General features: G+C 43.4%; 1 protein-coding gene across 1 annotated transcript; it reads left to right on the forward strand.

The window, feature by feature from the left end:
* Nucleotides 1-4,497: 4,497 nt before the first annotated feature.
* LOC138892141 (uncharacterized) lies at nt 4,498-6,411 on the forward strand. The gene is made up of 2 exons (XM_070175839.1): nt 4,498-4,801; nt 6,374-6,411. The coding sequence occupies exons 1-2, from the start codon at nt 4,498-4,500 to the stop codon at nt 6,409-6,411; spliced, it is 342 nt and encodes a 113-aa protein (XP_070031940.1).
* The last annotated feature ends 9,508 nt before the right edge of the window (nt 6,412-15,919 follow it).

Genomic DNA, 15,919 nt, shown 5'->3' on the forward strand with positions numbered 1-15,919 from the left:
TGCCATACCAAAGACCTTTAAAATGCCACCCTATCTTAAAATATATGATGGCACAACCGACCCCGAAGACCATGTGACTTATTACGTCACCGTCGTGAAAGGCAATGATTTCGCCAAGGAACAAGTATCCTCCATTTTGTTAAAATAGTTCGGCGAGACCCTCACGGGAGGAGCGTTAACGTGGTATTCACAACCGCCTGCGCGTTCCATTGAAACCTTCGAAGAAATGGCCGATAAGTTCGTAACAACCCATGCTGGGGCCAAGAAGGCCGAGGCAAGAGTAAACAACATATTTGCTATTAAACAATATCTGGGAGAGGGATTGAGGGACTTCCTCGCCCGGTTCAACCGAGTAAGAATGACATTGCCGAATGTATCGGAAGGTATGGCGGTCGTAGCTTTCCAGTACAGGTTGAGTAGAAATGGTTCAAGGGCAACAAGAAAGTTATTACGTCGGCTTATGAAGTACCCCCAACTACATGGGATGAAATACACATCGCGTATTGTGCTGAGGTCCGAGCAGACGAGGACGACCTCAACGGGCCGACTCATCGGCTAACCTCTGTACAAGCCGAATCTAGAAAAGTTTGAAGAAATGATGTCAGAAGGGACCTCGCAACTCAGCGACCCAACAAGGAACGACATCTACCATATGTTAGAACTGCAATTGCATCCACTTCCCGCCATGAAGAGGGGCCACCCTGATCAAGAACAGGGACTCATCGGAACGAAAGAGGTATGCCCTCTTTATTATGCACTCACAATTTCTGTACGCCTTGGAGAAGCTCGGACGAAAGGTGAAGTGGCCGCAAAAGATAAAGTCGGACCCGAGTACTAGAAAGTCGGACGCCCTATGCGAGTTCCACCGAGAGTGAGGGCACAAAATCGAGGATTGCATCGCCTTAAGACAGGAGGTCATAAAAATACTACGACAGGGACACCTCAAATAGTTATTGAGCGACCGGGGAAGGATCAACTTTGCCATATGTCGTGAACAATATCAAGGACTGCCGAAACCACCCTCGCCGACCCGCACCATCCACATGATCATCGGCGGTGGTGATGATGCTTCCATCAATATTGTGAAGTCCACCACAACCCATAAGCTCAAACGGTCGATCACCCATGAACGGTATGATGAACTCGAAGAAAGTATCATCTTTGATAAGTCAGATACCAACAGTTTGGTTTTCCCTCACTATGATGGCCTTGTTATCACTTTACGAATTTTAGATACCGATGTGAGACGCATTATAGTAGACGATGGGAGCGGCGCGTGCATTATCCACCCTCGAGTAATTACACAAATAAAACTTGAGGATAAGATAGTGTCGCGCTGCATCACGCTAACAGGTTTTAACAATGCAGTGGAGCAAACATCCGGCGAGATCACCCTCCCCGTCCTGGCCGGTGCCGTCACTCTAGAAACCACATTCCATGTCATGGACCATGACACATCATACAACACCATAATAAGGCGACCATGGATACACACCATGAGGGTCATCCCCTCCAGCTTGTACCAAGTCATAAAATTCCCAACTCCATGGGGGATATTCAGTATACGAGGAAAGCAACGCATATCCCGGGAATTCTACCGCATCGCTCTAGACTGCACAGTCACTCAACAGAGGAAGGACAGAGAAAAAGAAGCATAACAATCAACAGGGTCAGGGTCGATACACGATGATAGCGAAAACTTCATTAGAGACCCCGATACCATCGAAGCCGCAGGATCGACCATACAAGACCTCGACCCCGTTCAATTAGACAGCAACGACCATAGCAAGAAAGCTTACATCAGCTGCAAGCTTCAAGAACCAGGTAAATTTCGTCAATTCTTAACTGCTAACGCGTACTTGTTTGCTTTTAGCCATGCAGATATGCCAGGTATCCCGAAGGAAATCGCCACGCACAAGCTGAACGTCGATCCATTCCATCCCCCGGTGAGGCAGGTTAGGCGTAAGTTCAACAACGTAATTAATGATGCGTAAAAACGGCTCCATCAAGGAGTCGAAATACCCCAATGGGTCGCCAACATGGTCATGGTGAAGAAGAAGACTGGGAAATAGAGGTTGTGCGTAGACTTTACAGATCTGAAGAATGCATGCCCCAAAGATTCATTTACGTTGCCCCATATCGACCAATTCATCGACGCAATGGTCTGGCATGAACTACTGAGCTTCTTGGATGCCTACTCGGGCTATAATAAAATCCTCATGAAAGAAGAGGATCAAGAGAAAACTACTTTCATCGCCCATCAGGGGACGTACTGTACAGGGTCATGCCCTTCGGGTTGAAAAATGCAGGGGCAACTTACCAAAGGTTAGTGACGAGGATGTTCAAAGACCAGCTCGGCAAAACGATAAAAGTCTATGTAGATGGCATGCTGGTCAAGTCCAAAAGGAAAGAGGATCACATCGACCATCTAAGAGAAACCTTCGACATACTCAGGCGGTACAAAATGAAACTGAATCCCTAAAAGTGTGCATTCGGCGTGGCCTCGGGAAAATGTCTAGGTTTCCTGGTGTCGCAACAAGGGATTGAGGTCAACCTTGACCAAATCAGAGCCATCGAATGAATATCATAACACTTAACCACCAAAAAACAGGTTCAGAGGTTAACTGGCTGTATCGCCGCACTTTCAAGATTCATTTCTCGATCATCAGATAGGTGTCACAGATTCTTCGGCGTACTCAAGAAGGATAATAACCTTCAATAGACTTCTGAGTCCAAACAAGCCCTAAAGGAACTAAAAACATATTTGTCATCGCCACCATTACTTTCAAAGCCAGAGCTGGGGGAACGTCTCCTCGTCTACCACGTCGTATACGAAGTAGCTGTGAGTGCAGTCCTGGCCCGAGAAAATAAAGGTACGCAGTCTCCCATATATTACATTAGCAAAACACTAGTCGACGCCGAGACGAGATACCCTCACCTAGAAAAACTGGCTCTGGCCTTAGTCGTAGCTTCACGAAAGCTTAGACCATATTGCCAATGCCATCCTATCTCGGTCATCTCGACTTTCCACCTAAGAAGCATTTTACATTAACCCTAGCTATCGGGCAAGTTGTCCAAATAGGCCATCGAATTGAGCGAGCACGATATCACATATCGGACGCGAACAACGATAAAGTCACAAGTCCTTACACACTTAATCGCTGACTTCGACGCAAAAATAATGCCTGAAGTCGAAAAAGAAGTCGTCTACACTTCTCCCCAAACACAAGACCTCTAGGTCCTGTACACTGACGGCGCGTCCAATGTGTCAGGGTCTGTACTGGGACTCGTACTCGAAGTCCCAACCGGCGAAGTGATTCGTCAGTCCATAAGGTGCCCGAACATGACTAACAATGAGGCCGAGTATGAAGTCGTAATTGCAGGGTTGAGATTAGCACTCAAACACGGGGCAAAACGGCTAAGACTACGCTGTGATTCTCAGCTCATTGTCAACAAAGTCACACAAACTTTCCAAATCAAGGAACGAAGGTTGCAAAAGTACCAGACCGAAATCTGCGAGCTATTGTCCGAGTTTGACGAATGCCAACTCGACCAAATCCCTCGAACACATAATACTGAGGCAGACAGCCTCGCCAAATTAGCCGCAACCACAAAAAACATTGCAACCGGAGACAGAAGTGTAGTCCACCTTCTTAACTCATCGATAGACCTAATCGAGGTACGAACCATAAACCTGACTTGGGACTGGCGCAACCGTATTGTCAAATATTTGTAGGACGGCGTGCTCCCAGGTGATAAAAAAGAAGCCAAGAAACTAAGAATGCAAGCAGCCAGGTATAGCACCATCCATAACGACCTGTATAAGAGAACGTACGGCGGCCCTCTAGCGAAATGCTTGGGCCCAAATCAGACGCAGTGCGTTCTTGAAGAGGTCCACGAAGGCCATTGCGGAGCTTATTCCGTCAATCGGGCTTTGGTCAAATGCCTCATACGGGCAGGTTATTACTAGCCCACCATAAAAAGGAGGCTGCGGACTTCATGAAAAAATGCGAGCAATGCCAAAAGTATGCCCTAATGATTCACCAAGCAGGAGAACACCTCCACTTAGTCACTTCCCCTTGGCCGTTCTTCAAATGGGGAATGGACATCGTAGGCCCCCTCCCGGTAGGATGAGGTAACGTAAGATTCCTTTTGGTTTTGACTGACTATTTCTCTAAATGGGTAGAAGAAGGAGCATTCGCCCAAATACATGAACATGAAGTTATCGCCTTCATATGAAAAAATATTATATGCCGATTCGGCCTCCCCAAAGAGATCAGCTGCGATAACGGACCCCAATTTACAGGAAAGAAAGTCGCTGAAGTTTTTGAAAAAAGGCATATCAAAAGAATACTCTCAACGCCATATCATCCCGCGGGCAACGGACAAGCGGAGTCCTCCAACAAGTTGATACTGAACATCATGAAGAAAAAACTTGGAAACGCCAAAGGGCTGTGGCCGAAAATATTACCAGAAGTACTTTGGGCCTACCGAACAATGCCGAAGACAAGCACAGGAGAGACGCCTTACTCATTAGTCCATGGGGTTGATGCAGTAATACCGGTCAAAGTTGGGGAGACCAACCTAAGATACTCCCACGAGAGCGGAACAAGGAACGATGAAAGCAGAAAGCAGGAGCTCGACAAAATTGAAGAACGAAGAGATATGGCCTACGTAAAGATGATCTCCCAAAAACAACAAGCAGAACGCTATTATAACAAAAAGGCAAAGGTCAGGCCACTCAAAGTAGGGGACTACATGTTTAAAGCTAAAATACAAGCAAGCAAAGACCCACGGGAAGGTAAACTGGGAACAAATTGGGATGGCCCGTACAAAATCACGGCAACAACGAACAAAGGGTCATTCCAACTAGAAATAATGGAAGGAAAGCTACTACCAAACAATTGGAATATTACCCACCTCAAGTACTTCAACTTTTAAGAGATAAAGCGTCCCCCAAGTTGTACTCTTTTTCCCCTCACTTGAGTTTTGTCCTAGTTGGGTTTTCTCAAGGAGGTTTTTAACGAGGCGACGAAGGGGAAACTTCAGGTCAATGTATGCACGGACGGAGGCACATGACGTCTAGTTCATTGCCCGACCTCTCAAGACTTCTCCAGGCCGACCAATGAAGAGACTAGATAAACTGGGACTGGGACTGGAACGCCAGCTAATGCTCGAAAATAGATGTAAATTTCTCCAAGTGTATGAACAAAGCACAAATGCATGAAGTTTATCTATATTTCTCCGGATATACAACCAAGGCAACATCACCTTAAAGTTCACAACATCGACCAATGCCGCACCTAGAGACATATCTAACTAAACATAGGTTATATTCGACCTCGTTCGAATTAACACCTAACTGGCCCTCAGCCATAATTAAACAGAGGTTATATTCGACCTCGTTTGAATTAACACCTACACTGGCCCCTATCCATAACAACATAGGTTATATTCGACCCCGTTCGAATTAACACCTAACTGGACCTCGACCATAATTAGACAGAGGTTATATTTGACCTCATTCGAATTAACATCTAAACTGGACCTCAGCCATAACAACATAGGTTATATTCGACGTCGTTTGAATTAACACCTAGCTGGCTCTCGGCCATAACCAAACAGAGGTTAAATTCAACCTCGTTTGAATTAACACCTAAACTAGCCCTCGGCCATAACAACATAGGTTATATTCAATCTGATCCATATCCACGTCTGTCTCATCGTCACCAGCCTCCGGCATAACAGGATCATATCCGTAAGCGATTCGAGCTTCACGGGCCTTAACACGGGCATCTTCAAGGGCATCCCCAGGAACAGATCTCGACGCATCCAAATCTCGAAACACGTCCAACTAGGACTCAGCGTGAATCCATTCCTCGTATAGGCCCCCGGAGAATGTTTGGGAAATCTAAAGTATGAAAAGACGACGGCCGTGCAAACATTTGAGCCTTCTCGGCCTCTAAGGCAGCCACCTGGTCCTGAAGGAGGGAGTTGTCTTTCTCCAACTCCCCAATCCTCTCATCAAGTCGCTCTTCTTTAAGCTTGGCCTTCTCCAAGTCATTTTCTCACTCAGAGCAAAGAATATGGATCACTACCTCCAAAGCTTCCGCCTTTATCAGATCCCCCGACCGAACAAACTCAGCTTTCTCAAGGTCCTCTGCCTTCTCGGTAACCTTGCCGCTTAGAGCATCCACTTTGAATTGCCACTTCTTAAGTTGGGCGCGCAGAGAAACCACCTGGGCTTAAAGGTCGCCGCACTGGGCTTTGGCCCCCCTACAAAACTCAAGCTCTTCCTCTTTATATCTTAGCGTCCCCTCGAGGACGCTGCACTTTTCGATGACCCTCCCAGCTTGTCATCCTTCTCTTTCAGTTCATCTCGAAGAGCTTGGAAATTACCGCTCTCACTAAACCGCCTACAAATTTCCCGATGCTTGCCATGGTACTCGCGGTATTTTCGCTGCTACTTCATAAAAATATCCTTATGCCGCTCCTCTCTTCGGGCACTTTCAATTTCCAAGATCACAGTCTAGAAAACAAAGAAAACAAAGTAAGAATAAAGCCTAAACGTTGAGCATAACAAACAGAAGCGTCGAAAAACTTACCCTGAGAGCGAGGCCGGTTATGCTCCTCGATAAGGTAGCATCTTTTAGCTCTTGGAGAGTTATACTCTCCATATCGGAACAAAGGGGACCGAGGGCAGGAACCACATTCTCAATATCTTTTAATAAATCCCGATCCATGGGGATCGCGATAGTTCGCGTGGACCCCTCTAGCTGAGTAAATCCCTCATCCATCATCCTCATCTCGTCAGTATCGAGATCAGAACCCGTCTCGTAGCCATCCTCGGCAACGCCTTTGCCTCTCTCCTCGGCGAGCAAAGAAGCATTATTAGCTGGATGCAAAGTCGACGGTCCCTCCTGCCGTTAATTATCAGAAGCCATAACGGCCAGCCCTTTGGCTCCTACCACCGATATCAGAACATCAGATGTCATCTCAAAGTCATCCTTGAGTGTTATGGTCGCCGTCTCACGGATGACAAAATCATCCCGTGCTGAATCCACAGCTCGGGCGACCCCATTACCAACTTCCACTGATCTCCTCTTACGGGGAACCAAATTCCCGCCGCTCGCCGACTCCTCCTCCTCATCCACTAGATGGTACAAAGGGGAAGCCGGAAGCTCCACTGTTGAAATATCCGCAGGCAGAGAAGAAACCAATGCAGAGGCAATAGTATATGGGGCCGACGACTGAGCATACCTAGCCGCGGTTGAGGAAGGAATAGAGGTAGATGATCGAGCAGGTCTAGTCGTGGCCACAGCAAGAATAGACACCAAATAAGAGGCAACCTTCCTCTTACGAAACACAGGAGGAGGAGCCCTCGGCCTACCTGAAAATCCTCGGGCTAAAAAAGAAAAAATAAATAAATATAAAACCAAAGCAAGGTTATCACCACCACCAAGAGCAAACTATAATAAGTAGGCGACCATGAGGCCAAAACAACAAAAACATATATAGAAAAACTCACCATCCAAGGAAGGAGTAGGCCCGAACTTCTTGAAAAAGCCCAGCCACTCATGAATTCCCACGATGTGAGGCAGAATCCCACCAACCCAGTCAGATCCCCGACCAAATGAGGGGGCGTAGTCGTGGCTGCACAAAAAAGAGATAAAATTTCAGAGACTAGTTCCAAGTCTCAGGGAAGTCGTCCGCATTGACCACCACGTCTTCGGTTCTGACAAAGAAGAAGTTGTGCCAGAATTGACGACTTTCCTCATCATCCATCTTCATCATCAAGCATTTTCCTCCCCGATGGCGAAGGTTCAACATTGCCCCCCAATAGAAACTAGGGGGGCAATGTTGGATTGGGGAGTTGGAGTTGTCTTTCTCCAACTCCCCAATCCTCTCATCAAGTCGCTCTTCTTTAAGCTTGGCCTTCTCCAAGTCATTTTCTCACTCAGAGCAAAGAATACGGATCACTACCTCCAAAGCTTCCGCCTTTATCAGAGCCCCCGACCGAACAAACTCAGCTTTCTCAAGGTCCTCTGCCTTCTCGGTAACCTTGCCGCTTAGAGCATCCACTTTGAATTGCCACTTCTTAAGTTGGGCGCGCAGAGAAACCACCTGGGCTTGAAGGTCGCCGCACTGGGATTTGGCCCCCTACAAAACTCAAGCTCTTTCTCTTTATATCTTAGCGTCCCCTCGAGGACGCTGCACTTTTCGATGACCCTCCCAGCTTGTCATCCTTCTCTTTTAGTTTATCTCGAAGAGCTTGGAAATTACCGCTCCCACTAAACCGCCTACAAATTTCCCGATGCTTGCCATGGTACTCGCGGTATTTTCGCTGCTACTTCATAAAAATATCCTTACGCCGCTCCTCTCTTCGGGCACTTTCAATTTCCAAGATCACAGTCTAGAAAACAAAGAAAACAAAGTAAGAATAAAGCCTAAACGTTGAGCATAACGAACAGAAGCGTCGAAAAACTTACCCTGAGAGCGAGGCCGGTTATGCTCCTCGATAAGGTAGCATCTTTCAGCTCTTGGAGAGTTATACTCTCCACATCGGAACAAAGGGGACCGAGGGCAGGAACCACATTCTCAATATCTTTTAATAAATCCCGATCCATGGGGATCGCGATAGTTCGCGTGGACCCCTCTAGCGGAGTAAATCCCTCATCCATCATCCTCATCTCGTCAGTATCGACATCAGAACGGCAACGCCTTTGCCTCTCTCCTCGGCGAGCAAAGAAGCATTATTAGCTGGATGCGAAGTCGACGGTCCCTCCTGCCGTAAATTATCAGAAGCCATAACGGCCAGCCCTTCGGCTCCTACCACCGATATCAGAACATCAGATGTCATCTCAAAGTCATCCTTGAGTGTTATGGTCGCCGTCTCACGGATGACAAAATCATCCCGTGCTGAATCCACAGCCCGGGCGACCCCATTACCAACTTTCACTGATCTCCTCTTACGGGGAACCAAATTCCCGCCGCTCGCCGACTCCTCCTCCTCGTCCACTAGATGGTACAAAGGGGAAGCCGGAAACTCCGCTGTTGAAATATCCGCAGGCAGAGAAGAAACCAATGCAGAGGCAATAGTATATGGGGCCGACGACTGAGCATACCTAGCCGCGGTTGAGGAAGGAATAGAGGTAGATGATCGAGCAGGTCTAGTCGTGGCCACAGCAAGAATAGACACCAAATAAGAGGCAACCTTCCTCTTACGAAACACAGGAGGAGGAGCCCTCGGCCTACCTGAAAATTCTCGGGCTAAAAAAGAAAAAATAAATAAATATAAAACCAAAGCAAGGTTATCATCACCACCAAGAGCAAACTACAATAAGTAGGCGGCCATGAGGCCAAAACAACAAAAACATATATAGAAAAACTCACCATCCAAGGAAGGAGTAGGCCCGAACTTCTTGAAAAAGCCCAGCCACTCATGAATTCCCACGATGTGAGGCAGAATCCCGCCAACCCAGTCAGATCCCCGACCAAATGAGGGGGCGTAGTCGTGGCTGCACAAAAAAGAGATAAAATTTCAGAGACTAGTTCCAAGTCTCGGGGAAGTCGTCCGCATTGACCACCACGTCTTCGGTTCTGACAATTAAGAAGTTGTTCCAGAATTGACGACTTTCCTCATCATCCATCTTCATCATCAAGCATTTTCCTCCCCGATGGCGAAGGTTCAACATTGCCCCCCAATAGAAACTAGGGGCAAAGAGATGCATCAGATGCCGGAGTATAATTTCGATCCATGCTAACTCCGCAAATTTAGTAAGCATCCTGATGAGCTTGTAGATATATGGGGCGAGTTGAGTCGGGCATACACCATAGTAGCGATAGAATTCCTCCGCCAATGGGAGAAGAGGAAGAGCGTAGCCGACCTGGAAGGGATCTGCATAAAATGCGCAATACCCGGGGTGGTGGACTTGTACCGCATCATGCCTTGCTGGGACCAAATCGATGTGGGCAGGAATGTTGAATTTTTCCCTAAGCTCTGCTAGGTCGGCCCCTTTCATAGCCGACTCAGAAATCACGGGCTCGTCTTCAGGTGCCTTCGAAAAATTAGACCTAACCTTCTCGCTACGAGGAATTATTTCCTCCACCGTAGAAAAATTCTCATCTTCAATGGCATTAGAGACGCCATCAGCGTGAGGAGGTATAAACACTGCCAAAGGGACATGGTCAGTTCCCACACCGAAACCAGAGGATATATTAGCCATATTTTCGATGAGAAAGAAGGATTAGAATCAACGAAAAACACTAAAACCAGGGAAAAAACACACAACGAGGGAGAAGGGAGAAGAAATCTCAAGGTATTGATAAGGAAAACACGTAAAGAACAAATAAATGTCATCACATCTCTATTTATAAGAGTTCGGACATCAAAATCAAAAGATTATGCCATCATTACTCAGCACTGGAATCGAAACGGCAGCTCCAGCTGACAGTCGCACGGGAAACGACGCAAAGCATCAGGAAAAAGTGCCATAATGACGCATGATGTCGTGACGTCATTCTAGCGCAGAAACAACGCAACCAAAAAAAATTGCGGCTCTCGAAAGGCCACGTTGCCGGCTCATCCCAAGCTTAACTGCCTAACCCACTCGTCCACTATCCTCGACCATAACCAACAAAGTCCGCACATCAAGGTCGTCTGAGGACAGCCTCAATAAGAGGATGGACTAATGGTATAGGTCGAAATCTACCACGAAATATTTAGGGCAAGAAAGTATTGTGGAAAAATCAGATGAGGTCGATCAGGAAATGGCGAAACTCATAGTCGGGATGCTTATAATAGTCGAGGACGAAGTCTGCAGAAAGAACCGTAATGGTTAGTTTTTAGAATAGGATAATAAAGGGAATAAATAATCCCTGGGCATGTACTATTAGGATTTACTGGGGATGTGTCCCATATAAAGAAGACAAAAGATAAGGACATGGAATATATAATATTGATCTGATAAGAACATTTTTCTAAGAAAGATTCTCTCTCTCTTATCAAGGATACAAACATTACTTTTTCATCAAGATTCTTGTTCATATTATTCCATACTTTTTCATCAGATCCGAGGATAGTTCGAATATTCTAGGATTTATCTGTCACTCATCATTGTCAGGAGGAACAATCATCTAGTCCATTCTTTATTGGGTGAATCACTCATCCTATTTACTTAAATGCCATTATTGCTAGTTACTCATCCATTATTGCTCATACTTTATGAATATTTAGTGCATGTTATTGTCAATATCCTATTAGATATGTCCCACATTATCCACGCTTTCAGGATCCGCATTTAGAGATATTGTCGTTAACTAGATTTAACCCATCATTATATAAATATAATAATTTTAACCGAAAGTTATACTTTTTGGTCAAACAATATGAACAATATATATAATTTAAATCCTAATAAATTACATGTTATTGTCTACTATCCGAGTAAGTGAGTAACCTGTTAAAATTTTAAAAATGGGAGATAATTAGTAGTTATTAAAGATCACATGGATTGGGTAAAGATCTTTCAGCCATTTGTGGATATAAATACTATTTCTTTTTATTTCATGTGTTAGTTACCTACTTATACAACAACCAAAACACTAGACGTACACAATTTCCCAAACCCTGGAACATCGTGAATGACAAACTACAGAAGGAAACCTAGTATCTTTATACATCAGAGTCTAACAAAATAAATACAAAAGATAATGGTCATGGGGAGGAGTAGAAAGGGACTCCGAGGTCTGCGGACTCGGAAGATTTACCTTGAAGTCTCCAAAGCTGTCTTGACTCACTGATAATGCGGCTGGTAAGAAGTACCTGGATCTGCACACGAAAATATGTGTAGAAGAGTAGCATGAGTACACCACAATTGATACCCAGTAAGTGCCAAGCCTAACCTCGATCGAGTAGTGATGAGGTCAGGTCAGGCCCACTGGTATATAATAAATAAGCAAAAGTTGCATTAGCATGTTTAACATATATTCATTCTTCATTTTCAAATAATATTTGTGTAGAAGTAATTTGGTTTAACCCAAGTGAGTTGAGAAGCGATCTTGAGCAATGTAACTTATGAACAATTTAATTTTTTTTTATTTAGTACTATTTTTCAATGTACCAAAGAAACAAATAAGTTGAGGAGGAGTTTCTGTTGAAAACTTTGTCGAAAATATGTCTATTTATTGTTTTTCAAAAAGTTTTAATACTAACGTTCTTGAAAAATAAAAGTTCAACGAAGAACTTTTTAGTGGAATTTTTTTCCACTCACCAAACACTCACAGATCTTAAAAAGAACCGCAATTATCTGAAAAATACATTTTTCTTTTGTAAAGACAATTTTCTCCAATCAAAAAATCTGGTTGACTTCTAATTTTCAAATCCACGCTTCAGAATTTTCTCGAGCTTTAGCCTTTTTTTTTTTGTTGATAAAAGGCGCTGGAGGACGCTGAATTATTATTATGCAGTAAAGTAAAGAGAGTTATTACAGTTCAAGACTGATTTTATCGAAACAGTCCCTAGTAAGTCTTTGCGGAAAGTAGATAAAGCAAATAAAGGTAGTTCACTCCAGAAGTGTTCGTCACACTCAGCGTTAGTATGTGAGTTACAGTTGCTCCCAAACTGCGCTAGTGTCTGCGCCACTTGGTTTCCTTCACGGTAGACATGCTTAACTTCCGACTGGCCCAGTGCGTCGAGCAGGAACCTGCAATCATTAAGAAAATTAGCATTAGCTTTGTTGTGAGAATTGTCTTGCAATAGGTTGAGTAATACCTGGCAGTCTGTTTCTACTATAATCGGAATTCGATTTTTTGTGAAAGCAAGTTCCAATCCTTTTAGTAGGGCGATGATTTCTGCTTGGATGGGTGATGAGACCATTGTGTGGTAGGAGAATCCATCAATCCATTTTCCTTCAAAATATCTTGATTTCACCTGTTCCTCCAATGTTGGAGTTTTGTTTGGTGACCATCTATATTGAGTTTGTATGTGTTTTGTGGTGGGGGCTCCCGTTTTACTAGGTTTTTTTGTTGTTATGGGATGTTTAAAGTTATGATTTATTAGGCAGAGGTATTCCATTGTGTGCGTAACTTTTTTTTGCTATCAATGTGTGTTGAGTAGTTATTAAAAATGTTATGGTTACGGTTTAGCCAAATATGCCAAAGAATAATAAGTGTGATAATAGCCAACGGAATTGAAAAGTTATTTGGTAGAATGATGCACGCACCGAAGGTATAATTATCTTTTATCCAATCTAGTTTTGAATGTTGGGTGGTGATGTTAAGCTCTCCCCATATGCTGTTGTTCATCGGGCATTGAAAAAATATGTGGTATGTGTTTTTCTCTGTCCCACGATGTTTGCAGGAGTTGCTTTCGATTATTTTCCTTTGGTTGAGGACAATTGCAGTAGGCAGTCGTTGGTGTAGTAGAAGCCATAGGAAAGTTTTTAGTTTGTTGTGGCAGTGCGCTTTCCATATCGAGAAGTGGTTAAAGGGTTCCTGAGATTGGGTAGCCTCTGTGAGCCTAATGAAGAGATTGTAGGCAGATTTTGTTGTGAAGTTCCCATCTTCCATTTCTTCCAGAAAAAAGGAGTCGTTTAATTTTTCAAAGAATAGGATATATGTTTGAGTTATGATGTCAAAAAGCCTATTTGGTAGGTCGTATGGTAGGGCTTCTAGGTTCCAATTTTTATTGCTAATGATACAGTTAACATTTTTATTAATATCTTCCTTATCTAGTGGTCCCTCAATTGGTTCCCTTAGTGTGTGATTGCCGATAACCCATCTATCTTCCCAAAGTCGTATTTTGTGTTTCCAATATTCCAGGCTATGCCTTTGGAGAAGAAAGAATACATTTTGGCAGTGCTTTTCCAGATGTAGGAGTCATTTGTTTTGCAAGCCGTAGGATTCCTTCTTTGGGTGTTGTTGTATTTACCCTTAATTATTTTTGCCCAAAGAGCGCCGGGGTTGGTGAGGAATCTCCACAATAGGTTAGATAGGAGTTAATCTTACGGATAAAGTGAGTAATTCAGCTTTCCATCCTTTAAGACGAGTATTCATCCTGTTAAGTATGAATTGGTAATCTGAACTTTTTGATTGCAGGTTAGTGATCGAAAAAACCAAGTACTTCCCTACATTATTTTTTATCTTAATGTTTAGTGTGCTGGCCAGAGATGTCTAATCTGGAGCTGGTACATTAGAGGAAAAAATTATTTTGAATTTTGAAAAATTTATTCTCTGGCCGAATTGGTGGGCAATGAAGTTGCATATATTTATGATAGAGGTTGTACTAGAATTGTCTGCCTCAGCGAATAGAATAAAGTTATCCGCAAAGAGGATATGGGATTGATAAGTGGGGATTTTGACTGTATATAAGCACCTTTTAGCTTTTGTTTTAGTCCCAAAGTATTGAATTGTGTTCCCGAAACTAATAAAATTGTGCAAAATACAGAAATGCTGGAAGTTTGGTATCCCATAATAAAATCCGACTAAAAAGGAGTGTTCCGAAACCCAAGGCAATAAAGGGTGCATAAGCAAAGATGTGCGGTCCGCAGAAGGAATTTTGCGACAACAGAAGAAATTGTGGATAGCAGAATTCCATTTGCGGCCGCAAATCAAGAATCAGAACCCAACAGGATTTTCAGCAATGTGAGGATCGCACATGAATTGTCCAGCCGCAGAACTGGGCTTTCACTGATAAAGATTCAAAGTTCAGAGAATATGTAAAAAAAAGACCAAGTCCTGACGCCTTTATGAAGTACAGACCGCACAAGAATTGAGCGGCCGCAGAAGTTGCTTCGCAACCGCAATCCAAAAATGTGCGGCTGCAAAACTCACCTTCCTACCAGCGGAAGAAATCTGTGGACCACACACGGAATTGTGCGGCCGCAGAACCTTCCGAGGGGCATTTTTGTTCGCAATTTGTGGCCCATTATAAATAGACGAGTTTTACAAATTTAGGTCAAGTTTGAACATTAAAAGTTGTTGTAGCCATTTCGTTTTACTACTTTAGGAAGTTTGACATTATTTTAGTGTTTGAACATTCGATTTCATCATTTTAATCTTTCATTATGAGTTTAATTAGCTTTTCTTATTTATTTTCTTTAATTTCCATTATGAGTAGCTAGATTTTACTAGATTGTGACCCAACCCTAATATGCAAATCTTATGGGTATTTAATTTAATACTTGTTTGTGATTGGGTATTGATTATTTAGCTTAGTTCATGCTTCAATTTTTGAATTAACGGTTGCAAAAATTGATTCATGCCTATTTGACTTAGTCTCTACTTGAGAAAGAGGGACCTAGTCTAGGATAACTTGGCTAACAAGGAATTTGGTTAATTGAGAGATTGATTAGCTTAATTAAATGGTTCAAACTAGAGATAGTAAGAACCCGACTTGAGCTCATATCAACTATTTTATTTGATAGCCATTTGGACTTGAGAAAGACAAATTGGGCAAAATCACTCTTTGACCGAGAAGTATTGAGTGGGTAACGTAGAGTTGAGAGCTATAATACACCCCCAATCAATAAAATAAGTATTAAAGTCTTTATCCCATAAGGCAAACACCTAGATTATGGTCACATCCCTAGGCCTTTAAACTATTTGGCAAAACATAAAAACATTCATCTCTAGTCTATTTATCTTAGCTTGTAATCATTAGAGTAATAGTAAAAGTAGAAATCAAAACTCTGTTGTGGAAGTGCAATTTTAGGTAGTCCATTTGCTTGCTTCAAATATATACTCCTGACACCCTTTATAACTCCCAGTGGATTCAACCCCGACTCATAGTTGGGTAGTTATTATTGCATACGACCGTATCATATCTCTTATTGAGGTGTGTTGTGGACGTCATCAATTTTTGGCGTCGTTGCCGGGGGAGTTAAAACAGTGTTAGCTATATATTTGTGTTTGTTTTTGG

This window comes from Nicotiana tomentosiformis, chromosome 5 (genome assembly GCF_000390325.3).
Source record: "Nicotiana tomentosiformis chromosome 5, ASM39032v3, whole genome shotgun sequence".
Lineage (NCBI taxonomy): Eukaryota > Viridiplantae > Streptophyta > Magnoliopsida > Solanales > Solanaceae > Nicotiana > Nicotiana tomentosiformis.